The sequence below is a fragment of the Stegodyphus dumicola genome, chromosome 1, assembly GCF_044657685.1.
Source record: "Stegodyphus dumicola isolate Sdum_Otavi_A_Nest chromosome 1, ASM4465768v1".
Classification (NCBI taxonomy): Eukaryota; Metazoa; Arthropoda; class Arachnida; order Araneae; family Eresidae; genus Stegodyphus; species Stegodyphus dumicola.
Window position 1 is genome coordinate 86,775,593 of NC_140768.1, and position 16,418 is coordinate 86,792,010.

The window sequence follows — 16,418 nt, forward strand, 5'->3', positions numbered from 1 at the left end:
ATTTCTCAATATTTACGTGTAAAAATTTCTAAACTTCTCAAAATATTAGTGATCAACATTATGGTAACCTGTACATGGTTAAGGAAAATTTCGGTACAAAATGTTCCCACATGTTAGCTTTTTCATAATACTGTTACAAATTTTGGACATATGTAAACAATTTTAACGAAATTATATATGAAACTGTAGTATCTTTTGTATAGTGCAGCAAGATGTGCTTGAAAAAGTGAAGCTCTGCCAGAAACATAAGACTACAGGGGCAAGTCTACGTTGACATTGTGGTAAATAGCTATCTCGTTAAACTGGCAAGATATCGCCAAATTGGCGATGGTTTTGGCGACATTTTGGTCCAGTAGCTGTATAATTGTAAGTGGTACTGTAACTGATCCCTATATTTAACTGTAACCATATCTGGCTTTTATATGTAACTATAACTGTGTATCCCTTCCAGTAATTTTGAGAAAGAGAAAGTATTCGAAATTTCCTGGCTGCCAGGAGGAAACTACCTAAGACCAAAGAAAGCATCAATTCTCAGTTTGTAAGCTCAGAGTTGGACCTCCATGCAAGCTTCACTCTTTACATGTGTCTGGCACTGCATTCTGTTTAACGTTCTTGGTAGTTTAAAGTGCTGACTACTGACTATGCTCTGTCATACTGAGAAGAGCTGCACAAGTACTTCTGCGAAAAGTTCCAGAACTGAAATACGTTTCTTTTGGGAAAATAAATTTTATCAAGCTATTGTCGATTCTGTGTGCATTCAATTCATTACAAACCTGTATGCATGCAACAATATTCTTCTACGTGTTTTTTGTATTTGGCCTAATTTCAAAATTTGCATATTCAATGGAAAATATAGTTACTGTTCATAATTTCATCAAAAAAAATTATAAAGATCATTTTTAGAAAAACTAAACAATCCTTAGAGCTTAAAACAGATTTTCAATATCTCAAAAACTCAGTATTTTATTACAGCTTGATTATATTATTTCTTGAACACAAAATTATATCCTTAAACCAATCAAGAAAAAAAAAGTAATGTTCATTTAAAAAAATTTTTGTTAACAAGGAAAATACAGATTAAAAATTTTTCAGAGACCAGAATGCTTCATTCTAATTTTTTGCAATATTTCTCTTTGTAAGTATTTCATATATTTTTAATTAATGATGCTTAAACCAAAAAAAAAAAAATGTATCAACATCTAACATTTGAAAGTAAGTGTATTTCACAGCTGAAACAATTACAAATTTCGGTACTTATGTATTATTGCATCGACCACTGGCAGAAATTTCAGCACTGGTCATCAATCACCAATCACTACTGCAAAATTCTAAAGGCAGTGAGTCATCAATATTTGGCGCTAAATCGCGCTACTTGGCTAGTCGAATGGTTAACATGAAAGCATCCAAATGTCACAACTTTTCCTTACCCCCCACCACCACCATCACAAAAAAGGTATATTTTCATTTATAATCTAAAAGTGCATATATGAAATACCATCAGTTTAAAAGCGCATACCAAAATATCATCTTCCTTTGAAATTCAACAAATGAGTTAATTAGAATAACACAACATAAGTTAAGTATGGCATCTGAAAGGGATTTCACTACTTAGATGGCAGTAAAAATAAAATTTCAAACAATGGAAATCTTACCTTTTTTCAACGCCTTCCCGATCATCAAAATGTTCTGCTAAGTATGTGTTTCCTATCGGACGAGGTGTTACATAAGGTATTTCTTCTACTTCAACATCAGTTTCCTAATAATAATTTAAATTAAAAAACAATCATATACTTTCAAAAATACAACTTTATTTTAAGTATTAAAAATGTAATCAAAATTTTGATGTTATATTCAAAAGAAACTGCAAACCACGGTGGCCTCCAGAATTTGTAGCATCACATAAGTTCATTCAAACATGTATTCAGTATTCAAATTTTTATATAAGTTTATTCAACCAGCATGTATTATTCAAATAATACAGAATTGCAACAAGAACAATCGGAAACAACAGAAACATTTCTAAAAAAACATGATTTATCTCAATGATTTTCATCACTGAAAGGAGAAAGAGGAAGTTACAGCAAGCATAAGCTCTGCCCTAGGAAGTACAAGAAAACAGAATTTGTAATTTTCTATTTCTATTGGTTTTGCACAATTTAGATTTAGAGCAGCACATTTTTTGTCTTCCTTTCAAAGAATATTTTAGTTGCCTTTCTTCTTACCTTTATTTTCTTCTAAAGTAAGAAGAAAATTACCAAGGAAGGAACAATACGAAAAAACATGCTGTGTCTTAAATTTATAATAAACTTTATCAGTTAAAATTTACTCTACGGTACCCCTTGGTGAATCATTTCTTTTTCGACACCAAGATTGGCACCATGAATAATACGCACCAATTTCAAGATGGTGCTGATCCTTCTGCCCGCTACACAAAACCAAAACAAGAAGTCACAGACTTACACAAACTCTGTGTCCATGCACACATAAACCTATTTTATTTTAACTTAAAAAAACATTAGAGAATTGCACAAACTAGGCATTGCGCACTGCCTTAACTTTGTCCATGTACACATTGATCTATTTTCACTTAAACAAAATCAGGAAGCTAAAACAATGTTAAAACTACCATGTTAACCAGAAAAAATTCACCGCTGTCTTAACACACAGAGACAAATAACCAAAAATACACAGAGATTAATAAGTAACCAAAAACACATATTTCCTAACATAAAAACATTAAACAAATCTTTTAACAAAAATTAACATACAAAGACAAATAAATAAATGAAATGTCAAATTTTTAACATATCTTTTTTTACGTGCATTCATTCACACTTCCCACCACCGTCTCCTCTATCCTCCACGTAAGCAATTAAATTAAATTTTTCGTTGTTTTGGCTCATCCGCTGTTAATCAACATTCATCCTCTTACCCACCTCAAATATACTCAAATGATGATACCCACAGCAAAATAATAGCAGATTCAAAATATAAGATAATAAGATAATACCACGCATGTGCAACCAAACACAGAAATTGAAAAGAATGGTAAAAACCAAAAGCCCAGGACCATACAAAAGGCTTACTATTACAAAAAAAATAGTCAAAATCTAAATTTATTACAACATGTTTGGCGATATTCGCAAAAATAACCCTTTTTAATGACAAAAACTAAGAAAAAAAAACCAAAATGTTCCTTAAGGCTAGTTTCACCAACGTTATCAACATTAGAGCTACCGTAGCAGGCTTCCAGATTTCATGAGCAACCAATACCACTTGGAATTTTTTCAAACAGAAACCAAGGTGTATTGTTGTACAGTAAAGATCAATCACTTTGTCTCAAACATTGACACAGTATTTGCTAGTTTCTCACAGGCAATAGTTTTCATTAAAAATTTCAAAATTTTTCTCATGCTCAACATTAAGAACCTTTGCTGTAGAAGAGCACACTACTCTTTAACCTGTTTGGAGTTGCTCTGCAATATTGATAACATCATAGATTCCAGTTAGTCTAAAAGCACAGATCTGTTCCCATTATGAACCATGAGAATGGCCTTGCATATAAACTGACATTGTTATTAACATTTACCTTAAACTGACATTGCCTTCATTAGTTTGAATAGGAAGAAAATCCTAATTTAAGCTTTTCTACTTACTTGTACTGAGGAAACAGCAGAATTAAGTCTGAAGATAATACAGCAGGAATCAATGGTTATCCTTATACAAAAAGGCAAGCTTTTGAAAATTAAATAACATACTACAAAAACATACCACAAATTAACTATTTCTATCTCTTCTACAAAATGACACTGAGTCTATTATATTTCTACATATAGCCTGCAAACTGAAGACTATAAGATCCAGGAGCTATAGTTAAATTAGAAGTTGACACACGTTACCAATATAACACACATTTTTCATAAATAAATACACTGGTGTGCAAAACTTAGGCAACAATGGGCCCTATTCATGACATTTTTAACCACAGCGTTAAGTGGGATTTACAGAATCACGTGGTACTCTGACGTCACAAGTAGTTAAATCGCAAGTATTGGTTTCTCATCAAAGCTAGCGTTAAATTTTACAGTTAAATTGACGAGATGACTGTTAAAGTAAGGACAGGTCTGACCCTTCGTGTTAAATAAACAGATGGTTATAATTCCGGCAATAAACATGGACGAAGGTTTTACATCAGTTTTAGCTGAAGCATATTTGGATGAAATCAGTCGAATTTCTCTGCGTTGGCAGCGAATTTTCCATGATCGAAGCAATGCATTCGATTTACATACAATATAGACAATGTATAATAAATTAGCGTCAAGATTAATGAATTACGGGCCCAGGAGAATGTCGTTGGTGAGGTAAGTTCAGCTTCATATTTTTCCATACATTGTTAGAAAAATTACTCTTCGTATTTCTTCAAAATGTGTATTTTTATTTTACTGCCACTTATTGACGATCAACTGATTTTATAAATACAAAATCAATTGTGAAATGTGCATGTGTTTGTGCAGTAAAAGATCGCCAATACTGTTTGTGATGTTTCTTTTATTATCACAAATAGTTTATAATGTGTGTAAAATTGTATCCTACATTTCATGTAAACTTTGTGCTGGGTTATCACAAAGGTTAAAAATGTGATGTGCCTTATTTTTATTTAACTTTACTGTATGACTGGTAATTTAAAGTAGCATTCTATTTTGATTCTAATATATTGTCGCCAAATCTGCTAGTTGGCGCCAGTGTTAAAAACTTGATAGTGTGATCTAAATTATAAATAATTTTGTTTTTTCTTTACTGTAAGATAAATATATTCTGTATTTTTTTAGGAATTTCGAAGAAGTATTAGTTTAAATATTCAACAAATTGTTTTGAGCCCATTATCATGCTTTATCTAGTAGTAAATCTTCATGTTGTACTTTTAAGTATACTCACTTTAAATTTATTTAAATGTGTGAACAGGAAATGTGTTTTAAGTAGCTTTACAAAATTAATTCTATATTTGTATAAAAATTAAAATTTATCAGAAAATTGCATTCTTAAAAGTGTGATTAAATTCATTTAATACATGTAACTGCTGTTAAATACTAGTGCTTTAGATTTTAATGTTAAATTACATGCATGCTTTTGTTAAATTTGCAAGTACCGTAATTTCGCACGTATAGTCCGCAGACACGATTTTATATAAAAAAAATTTCAAAAATCGTCAGAAAGTCCGCACCACTGGATAGTCCGCGGACTATATGTCCGAAATTACGTTTTTTTAATACGGCAATATTAATGTATTTTAGAAACAAAGAACTAAGTATAAATAGAAAAAAGTACTTACTTACTAATATACCTTCAGAAATAAAACGCTAAATACAAATAAAAAAGCAGTGCTTACTAATTAATAATATATTAATTAACCACACATTCTACTACATTCACGAAAACCTTCAAAGTCCGATTCATCGGTATCAGAATTAAACAGTTCTAATATATTTTCGGGAAGAGTGTCCGAAAGTTCATTTTGAGCATCACTATCTTGTTTGTCAATGATTTCCTCGCTTTCACTAACAATCCTGGCTTTTATAAATCCTGATCGGATGGTTGACACTTTAACACTTTTCCAGGATTTATCGACCCATTCGGCTACTTCAGTGTATGAAGCGCGTCTCATATTTCCTCCTTCTGTGAAAGTATGTAAACCTTCCAACATACAGATCTTCCAGCAAGCACTAAGTGGGACTTGAAACTTTTGTTCACGCTAATATCCAGAGGTTGCATGATTTTTGTTAAACCTCCTGGAATAACGCTAAGTTCAGCACCGATGTTTTTTTTTTATCTTCCGCCTTTACACTGTCTTTTATGTGTGCCCTCATGGAATCCATAATTAGTACTCCTTTGGATTTGAAAAAGACACCTTCTCTCTTCTTCCAAACTTCTTGAAACCAATTGAGCATAATGTCCTCGTTGCACCAACCCTTTTCATTGCACCGTATCACAACTCTTCGAGGAAAATTTTCCTTGGGAATTATTTTCTCTTAAAGATTAAGAGCGGCTTCAACTTCGTGCCGTCAGAACAGCAGGCGAGCATCACTGTAAATTTAATCTTTTCTTAAACAGTTGTTGTTATTGATATTGTTTTCACTCCACAAGTATTGACGGTGCGATTCGGTGGACAATCAAATGTTAATGGACCTTTGTCTATATTTATAATACTTTTTAGGGAATACTTCCCTTCTGCAATTACTTTCCCTGTAAACTGAAGGAAAGAAGCTTTTTTTTCATCTACATCGTCCGGAACAGCCTGACACATTGTCGTTCTGCTGCGAACTCTCAAGTTTTTACGACGCATGAAGCGGTAAACACAATTTATTCCTCCCTTGAAATCCGTTATCTGCATCTCTTCTGCCATGGACTTCGCTCGGAGATGGATTTTAACTGTTGAAATGGAGCGTCCAGCATTTCTTTGGTCGAGAACCCATCGCAGTAAATTTTCCTCTAAAGTTGTCCATTTTACTTTTCCATGCCGATTGGATCACTTTCTTTCCATGCTTTTTGACACATCCTTTTGTTTGCGCCAATTTCTCACCGCTTTATCATCCACTTCAAAATAACGGCCCGCTTCTCTATTTCCATCTTTTTCAGCTTTCTCAACTACCTTGAGTTTAAACTCGGCAGTAAAACTCCAGCGATGTTTCATCAACGTTATCAAAGATGAAAGACAAAATACGAAAACAAAATACTATGCAACGTACTATCTTCGTGATAAATGGTAATGAAATGTGACCTTCGACCCCACTCACTTAGTGTTGCCAAACCACGCTATAAGTAAACGAATCACGCTTTTTTTTTTTTCGTACTCCAGGTACTTGCTACTAAAAATCCGCTGACCTGAAATTTGCCAACTCCGCAAATCCGCGTTGCCTCTCAAAATTCATTCAGGTTATAGGTTCCGAAACCGAAACACTGAGTACGAAATATTGAAGAAAAAATACTTACCGAATAATGACGTCATAATTACCGAATAATAATGAGTTATAATGGAAATAAAAAATTATTGACATAAAAAAAGTTTTACAAATAAGATAATAGTTTTTTCCCTCTAATCTCTGCACCAAGATGAAAAAGCAGACAATTCACTCAACTCCTTCGTTAAGTTCACGATTCATGTTGTATTTTCTAAGCTTTGTTATTTCCCGAGATTGTTTATTGCTACCTTTTTTTTTATCCTGATATTTTGTGGATAAGTTAAGAATATTTTTAATTTCAGCCCTTTTTAATAAAATGACATATAAGATCGGCACTCATGATTTTACTGCTTGCAACGTTGAAAAACATACACACATTGCATTGACGGTATCACATAAAGTGCAAAAGACGGAGGCAGGTGCTACTCCTCGATTTATAGCAGAATGGAATGGAATTGCGACACGATTGTGTATGATATACGGAAAAAGGAAGAAAAGCTGTTGAAATTTTACAGCAACAGTGATTCTAACACTGGAATCCGAAACCAAAAATCTTTGCACGAGGCGAAATCGGCAAACCTCGATGCTATGCACATATAATATAATGAATAATATAATCAATTTATATATGTCGTAATAATTTAATGCATATAATAAATTATTGAAATAATGTATATAATATTTTAATTAAATGTATCTAATACACCTTATTTATTTTGTACTTTTAGTCCGAATATTATGCTTTATCTTTTGTGTCCTGAAATCCGCAAAATCCTAAAATCCGCACAACCTCTGGACCCAAGCTTTGAGGATTTCTGGACTTCTACTGTATAAAATATGAAAATGTTTTAGAAACTTTTAAAATAACTTAAATCATATGAGAAATTCGACAGTTTAAAAAAATACAAGAAAGAAGCTGAACTGCAGAGAAAAGAAGGAGGGCAAAAGCCAAATTTCTTTATATGAATGCAAAAAATCGGAAGTTTGTATACCCTAGAATGTTAAATAATAAAGTTTTAGCGAATACCACTAAAGAGCCAAAGATGGCACCCCAAACCAGAATTACAACCCTAAAGCGTTGCTACAACACGAGGCCTATGCTAGAACATGGATGATTTTCGGATTTTGTGGATTTCAGGACACGAAAGATGAAGCATAGTATTCGGACTAAAAGTGCAAAATGAATAAGGCGTATTAGATACATTTAATTAAATTATTATATACATTATTGCAATAATTTATTACATGCATTAAATTATTATTACATATATAAATTGATTATATTATTCATTGTATTATATGTACACAGCATCGAGGTTTGCCGATTTCGCCTCATGCAAAGATTTCCGGGTTCGGATTCTGGTGTTAGAATCACTGTTGCTGTAAAATTTCAACAGCTTTTCTTCCTTTTTCCGTATATCATACACAATCATGTCACAATTCCATACCATTCTGCTATAAATCAAGAAGTAGCACCTGCTTTCATTTTCTGCAGAATTTGCATTTTTTGCATTACAGTCAATGCAATGTGTTTATGTTTTTCAACGTTGCAAGCAGTAAAATCACGAGTGCGTTTCTTAACTGTCATTGTATTAAAAAGGGCTGAAATTAAAAATATTCTTAATTTATCCACAAAATATCTGGATAAAAAAGGGCAGCAGTAAATAATCTCATGAAATAAAACAACAAAGCTCAGAAAATACAACGTGAATCGTGAACTTGAACAAAGAGTTGAGTGAATCGTCTGCTTTTTTACCTCGATGCATATTAGAAGGAACAAAAACTTATTTATTTTATATTATTTTGTTTAACTTTTTTATATCAATAATTTGGTATTTCCATTTTGACTCATTAATATTCGGTAATTATGACGTCATTATTTGGTATTTTTTTCTTCAATATTTCGTACTCAATGTTGCGGTTTCGAAACCTATAAACTAAATGTTTATATTCTGAGAGGCAACATGGATTTCAGGAGTTGGCGGATTTCAGGTCGGCGGATTTTTGGTATTTGACTGTATCATGTTCTTCGCACTTAAAACCATTAAATTCAGCTCAAGAGCAATATCGCAAAATAGTTTTAAATTGAGCAAATCTTTAGAATTTCCAATACAGAGTCTCCACACTGAAGATACAATTTTTTTTTTTTTTTTTTTTTTCTCTGTACAAGGTTGCCATTGCTCGCTTTGAAATCATTCCATTTGTTAATTAAAAATTCGTTAAAGTTTTACAAAATATGAAATCGATAATAAAACAAATTCCTAATTTGTGCTTCCACATGCCTTGTATTCGCAGTAGGATTACGTCATTCAAAATTCGATGGCTCTATGTACCATTGTTTTATCACAATGTGAGAAATATATATACATTTATGCTGATTTTTCATTATTTAAATTCTTCAAATATAATGCAGGACTCTAACATTTGGTGGCAACATTTATAGTGAACCAACACAAATTGGACTAATAATCCTATTTAAACTACTGAATAAAGTAATATTTTTCCTTATCATTGTGTCTTACTTTTGATAAGCAAGAAAATAATCAAAAATTAAATTCTTGTTAAAGCAGATTTTAAAGTTGAATAAAAAAGGTTCGTTATAGAGCAGGATTTCTTAATTCCATCCTTTATTTAAAACCTTAGGATTAAAGCCTTTTGATTTTTTTAAATATTTATTTAATTTTTAATAGATGCTTTTTAATTAATAGATATCTCAATTACAGACAGATTTTTCAATCTGAATTTCACAATTATGATTTAATTTTCTTATTCCTTTCAGATTTTGATTTAAATTTCAATCAAACTTTAAAAACAATAAAATCTTTATCAAAATTCATGGAAAATACCAAATAGCAATTTAAATTAGTTTATCTTTAGTGAAAAAGGATACTGACAAGCTGATGTTTAGTTATTGAAATACATAACTGAACTGCAAGTACAAAGTCCGAAATCCAGACGTCCATTATCCAGAATGATCTAAAATCCAGACCTCAAAACCACCAACGTTTTCTCGTAGGCTTTACGCATGTGCATTTGAATCTCCCTCCCTCCCGAACATAATAAAACATCTGGAGAGTCCTGATTCTTAATTTCACTTCAACACTAAATAAAATGCCTTGTTCCTGAAGAAACAATCATTTTAGCATAAATTTGCAGGATCAGTAATTTTGCTCCGTTGCTGCTTCGCACACATCTCAAACCGAAGCATTCCACATACATATATCATTGATCTGACGCCAACCTGGCGAATCATTTATCATACTGTCAAAAGTCTTTAATCCGGATGTCCATAATCCGGAATGATCTATAATCCGGACCTCAAAGCTACAAACTTTCTGTGCATGCGTCAATGCATAATGTGTTAACGCATGCGCATAAAACCTTTACGCATGCGCATATGCGTCTACGCATGCGCATAATACGTTTATGCGTGCGCGTTTAATGTATAACGGATAGTATAAGCTAAGCTAAAATGATCTAATTATCTATTTGAGTTAATGTTGCAGATTGCGTTGTTCCTTAATCTTCTAATTGGATCCGGCTTATTATTTTTTGCAAACTGTTAGAGCAATTTTATAAAAGTAAGCTTGAACTTCCGATTAGGTCAAAAAGAATTTCTGATTCTGGAGCTGCCATAGGATCTACAAAGCGAAAGCATGTTTTGATGCCCATCAAACAAAAAGTGGAATTGCTGCAAAAAATGGATAACGGCATATCCTTTGTTTCTCTAACCATTCCAAAATCTGTTTATCAATTTCGTGCTGCTCTGTGGGAGGGGGGGATGTCACGGCGTGCATTGAACTGGAAGTTGATCTGTCAACACTATCCTTATCTTCAGGACAGGTGTTTTTATTTTATTCAGCTTATAATTCCTTACTAAATGTAGTATTTCATCTCAATGTACTCCATCTTTGATATGATTTAAATCAAATTCATCGTGATTGTAAATATCACGAATACACATCAAATAGCTTTCTGGTTGCAATTTTCTAATTTTGATTTTGCGTAATGTATGCTTTACGCATGCGCGTGTTGAAAGAAATGTTTAATAAAATAAACAAATATATATTAAGCTTTTTTTTTTATTTTGATACCTTTTAGATCATAATTGCTCTTTATTTCATAAATTACGGTTTCATATTTTTAATTTTATAATTTCTGCATGCCATCTTACCATATTTAAACTGATGATCTATAATTCGGAAAAACCGATAATCCGGAATCGTGGAAGTCCCAACGAGTCCGGATTAAAGACTTTTGACTGTACTTTCCTTTCATCACCGCATGTTTATCAAAACATGACAACTTGAGAAATGACTTATGTAGCGATGACTAAGCAATTTTTTATGTTAGTAATTGAATAATAAAGGAGTATGGTAACCTTTTATGTTGACACGATGCTTGACAATGATTACAGATTTAAGTTAAATGCACTAAAAAATGTTGACGATGAAAAATTTACCAAAAATTTATTTCCATATGCTAAAAATAGATTTTGTTGATGATACTAATAGACCCCAAGATTACATTTAGGGCTATTTGAATTAAGAATAACTGATTTGTTATTGACGTAAACCCAGAACCAGCACCAGGTATTGTATGGCCACAAAATTTAGGACCCACAGAGACAGCATCAGGCGGTAATATATCTAGAGCCGACCCTTAATAAGGCTTAAGTATATGTGGAATTTATTTAGTAAGAACTCTGATAAGCCTTAAGTATGTGCAAGAAATAGACATAAGTATAATAAATAACTAAACTAATACATTTCACGCTTAATTGTCTCAGTACACGATAGAAGCAAGATAAAATTTAACAGAACTTGTCGTTAGTCGCCAAGCTCAGGATGCAAAACCAAATATGTATAGTGAATGAAAGCTAAATTTGATAATGATAGCCGCTGATTTTAAAATTTTTCGGATATCGCAAAACAAAGGTGAAACTTTCCAATTAAAGAATTTTCTAAAGAAATATGGAGAAGTGGTAATAAATAAAGATGATATAAAAGAAGTTTTTCAATGTGATGACAACGCTTCTCAATCGTCAATCAGTTAATGAATGGCAAAATCTGTAGTATGGTCCTGATGCAGAAAATACCGATAGTGAAGAAAATGACAGAAAAATTACTGAAAACAAAAAAATTTCGATTGACACGTTACTCGGAATTCTCGAAACAGCAGTTACAGGACTTTAACAATGTAACTAAACAAGAGATTATGTCTGTTTACAAAATTAAAGAGAAAGTATTAGCACAAAAAATGAAGCAACTTATACAACTTATATTGAAAGAAATGTTTAATAAAATAAAATAAATATTAAGCTCTTTTTTTTTTTTTTTTTTTTTTTTTTTTTTTTTTTTTGTAAATTTAGATACCTTTAAGATTTTAAATACTTCATTATTTCATAAATAATCATGATTTCATATTTTTTATTTCATAATTTCTACATGCCATCTTACTAGATTTAAACTGATGATCTAATATCCGGAAAAATCCCAAATCCGGAATAGCCGAAGTCCCGACAAGTCCAGATTTCAGACTTTGTACTGTATTTGATTTAAATTTTCAGAAGAAAACTCTACCAGTCAACAACTGAATTGTTACCTGTCTATTTTAGTTACTGAAATCTAAAAAGAAATTTTCAAATTAATAATTTGCACATTACAATTTAGAATTTACAAACAGCTGTTTAAATATATAAATACATAAAAAGAAAGCTTTTATTTATCTGTAATAAACCTGTTTACCTTTTCTGCATCTGGCCCAACATCATCAGGAGGTTCAACAGGCTCATTTTCAGCTACAGCTAAGATGACCACCAGGCTCAAGATGAACAGCTTTAGTATTAATTTCATGATAAAAGAACCTTAATAAAAAAAGTTGTTTCTTAGTTAAGCTTGTTATTAATAAACAAAATGATGCAAAGCATGACATTTAGATATAAAACATGTTACATGTTTTGATTACTGTCTGACCACTAATACCAAAAAAAAAAAGGTTAGTAATCTACAATACACCTATTCAGCAGCGATGTCAACTGAAAATGTATTTATCTGAAAAGTAACCAAGGTACACAAAATATATTAAAATGACTTTTCACATTCCATGCTATATTCTCCACTCTTAACTATTTGACAATTTCCATAGTACTTGAATGCATTTAGGAAATAAAAATAATATTTTTTTAATACAGATCACAACCCTTTCTGCCTGCTGTGTTCCACAAACCGCCTGCAAATTTAATCACATTTTCTTCCCACTGTACTGTTCATGTACAATAACTAAGATTCTGCTATTTGCTTTCTTCTTGATATAACAAATTTAATGAGCAGCAGTTTTTAAATTCAAATTCAGTTTTACTTTACTGTTGCTTTCTCTTTATCTCTCGGCATGTATATAATATATACGGATATATAAACTAATAATTCATAATAATTTAGAATAAGAAAACTTTCCACGTACCACCTCCAACGAACACAAATTCAATTTAAAACCATGAAGAAAAAAAAACTTTTTTTTTAGTCAGAATTTAAACTAGTACTTTAAACATTAATTTCAATCTCCTTATTTAAAAAAAAAAAAAAACCTGCTAAGAAAAATCTTTAATTGCAAAAACACCACAACCAAAAGTAAATTTAAAGTACTGAAAAGGTAACTATTGCCATTGATCGCAGATTAATCGACTTATAAAGGGAATAAACCAATCTACCATCAATTAACAATAACTAAATTAAGAGAGTGTGTCATCTTACTTCCTAGTAAGCATCAATTTATTTGCTAGATTCAAACCATAAGTCACAATTAATACTCAATCCACGTAAAGACATTAGTCCATTTAAATCAAAAGAATCTTGTTAATTCAGTCACAAGAATCTTGTTAAACAAATTCAGTCACAAGAGTCTGGTTAAACATATTAAATCTTGTTAAACAAAAAAACAAAACAAAAAAATTTTTTTTAAACCATGAAGGAAAAAAAAATTTTTTTTTTCCCCCCTTCATGGTTTTAAATTGAATTTGAGTCCCTTGGAGATGATACATGGAAAGTTTTCTTTTTATAAATTATTATGAATTATTAGTTTATTACTTTGCAGCTTTAGCGCAAATCATAGGCTTTTTAATTTACTATTAATTACTTTATTTTGAATATATATATGTCACAGCCAAAGCCCGAAGTTCGGCTATTTCCCGAATTGGCCAGCCATTTTGCACATTGACCAGGGTGTGTGGCCGATGTCCGATGTACTGGAAATGAATAGCATATATGCGACTTTGGCCGCCCACTTCCCAAAGTGCCCAGAACTCCCTGGCCAACATTCGATGTGCTGAAGCAAGATTGTTCGGTAGGCAAAATTTCCACCAGCAAAAGTTGGAGATAATGTACGCATCCGCATACCAATGTTGACAGAGGAATTCTAATATGTATGCTTTTGAAACATAAAAAACGCAATTTGAATTTCATCAATCGGCCCAATAGAACAGAAGATATAGAACTGTCCCATTTTATTTTTTGTGTAGGGTACATCAACCTTCAGTGCAGTGTAACAGGACTCAATACACAGAGAAGGAGTTTACTCATTTTTAAAATTATTTCAATATAGAATTAATAAAAAGCAAATGCCTGGGAACATAAATTTATGGCAAAAGCTTATTATCTGAAATGAGAAACACTGTACAGTCAAAAGTCTTTAATCCGGACATCCATTATCCGGAATGATCTACAATCCGGACCTCAAAGCTACAAACTTTCTGCACATGCGTAAATACATAATGTGTTTACGCATGTGCATAATACATTTACACATGCTCATTAAATGTATAACGGATGGTATAAGCTAAGCTAAAATTATCTAATTATCTATTTCAGTTAATGTTGCGGATTGCTTTGTTCCTTAATCTTCGAAATTGGATCCGGCTTATTATTTTCTGCAGACTGTTAAAGCAATTTTATAAAAGTAAGCTTGAACTTTCGATTATGTCAAAAAGAATTTCCGATTCTGGAGCTGCCAAAGGATCTACAAAGCGAAAGCATGTTTCAATGTCCATCTAACAAAAAGTGGAACTGCAGCAAAAAATGGATCCTTTGTTTCTCTAACCATTCCGAAATCTGTTTATCAATTTCATGCTGCTCTGCGGAGAGTCGCGACATGCAATGAGCTAGAAGTTGATCTGTCACCACTATCCTTACCTTCAGGGCAGATGCTTTTATTTTATTCGGCATTCCGCTTATAATTCCTTACTAGTATTTCATCTCAATGTACTCCGTCTTTGATATGATTTAAATCAAATTCCTTGTCATTATAAATATCTTGAATACACATCAAATAGTTTTCTGGTTGCAATTTTCTAATTTCGACTATGCATAATGTATGCTTTACACATGCACTCGTTGAAAGAAATGTTTAATTAAGTAAACAATGAAATTTTTTATACCTTTTAGATCATAATTGCTCTTTATTTCATAAATTATGGTTTCATAGTTTTAATTTTATAATTTCTGCATGCCATCTTACCAGATTTAAACCGAGGATCTATAATATGGAAAAACCGATAATCCAGAATCGCCGAAGTCCCAACGAGTCGAGATTAAAGACTTTTGACTGTACTCTGTTTATTTATTCCTCCTTCAATATGTCACATGTAAACAGGTTGTGAATTGAAGGGCATGCTTTTGAAAAGAACTATCTCTATTCCATAACTTAAAAAAGTGAAATTCATTGTATTAAAATTTCTAAGCGCAAAATATCACATGTAAGCAAGCTGTGAATTGAAGGGATATATGCTTTTGAACTTTCTGAAAAGAACTATTCCTATCCCATAATTCAAAAAAGTAAAATGCATGACATTAAAATTTCTATGTGCAAAACAAACAACATTATCAATCAGAGAGGGAAAAACCACCAATCATTACTTTTACATGGAAGGAAGACTCCAAATGAATACCTGAAAATGATAGGTATAGTTTTTAGTGTTTCTAAACTTAAATCAATGGCAATGAGAAAAATCTGTCAATGCAGAAATCAAACGCAGTCTTTAAATACATCTGCAACAATCAAAATAAAACAGTAAACCAAGATATGCTCTGTGTTTAGTACCTCTTATTCACTGTCACCCTTGGTATCACTTGAGTATTTACTCACAGTCACTCTTGGTATCACTTGAATATTCAATCACTGTCACTCTTGGTATCACTTGAGTTTTTATCACTACTGCTGCTACTAAAGGCCGGATTAAAATTTTTAGCAACCAAAAGAACTTGAAAGATTTTGGTGCCCTCACATATAAATTTATGTCTGTTTTTTCCCCATTCTTTCTCTTTCAGCCTTGGGTTTACCTGCACCATATATTGAGAGGTTTTTTGTGGTGCTCCTTTTCCAGCATTCTTAAGAATCTTTCTGTAATGCCTCTTTGACTTCATGCTTATATTGCTTAATGGTTAATCCAGCTTGGCTGATACCAGTATC

The 16,418-nt window shown here is 32.0% G+C and overlaps 1 protein-coding gene across 1 annotated transcript in view; it reads right to left on the reverse strand.

Moving 5' to 3' along the window:
• Cnx99A (Calnexin 99A) overlaps positions 1-16,418 on the reverse strand; it is a 125,392-nt gene that overhangs the window by 99,435 nt on the left and 9,539 nt on the right. The window contains exons 2-3 of the mRNA XM_085817466.1: positions 12,704-12,822; positions 1,653-1,756 (exon numbers count right to left, since the gene is read on the reverse strand). Coding sequence (XP_085673592.1) covers positions 1,653-1,756; positions 12,704-12,811 — 212 coding nt within the window. The 5' untranslated portion in view covers positions 12,812-12,822. The remainder of the gene's footprint in view (positions 1-1,652; positions 1,757-12,703; positions 12,823-16,418) is intronic.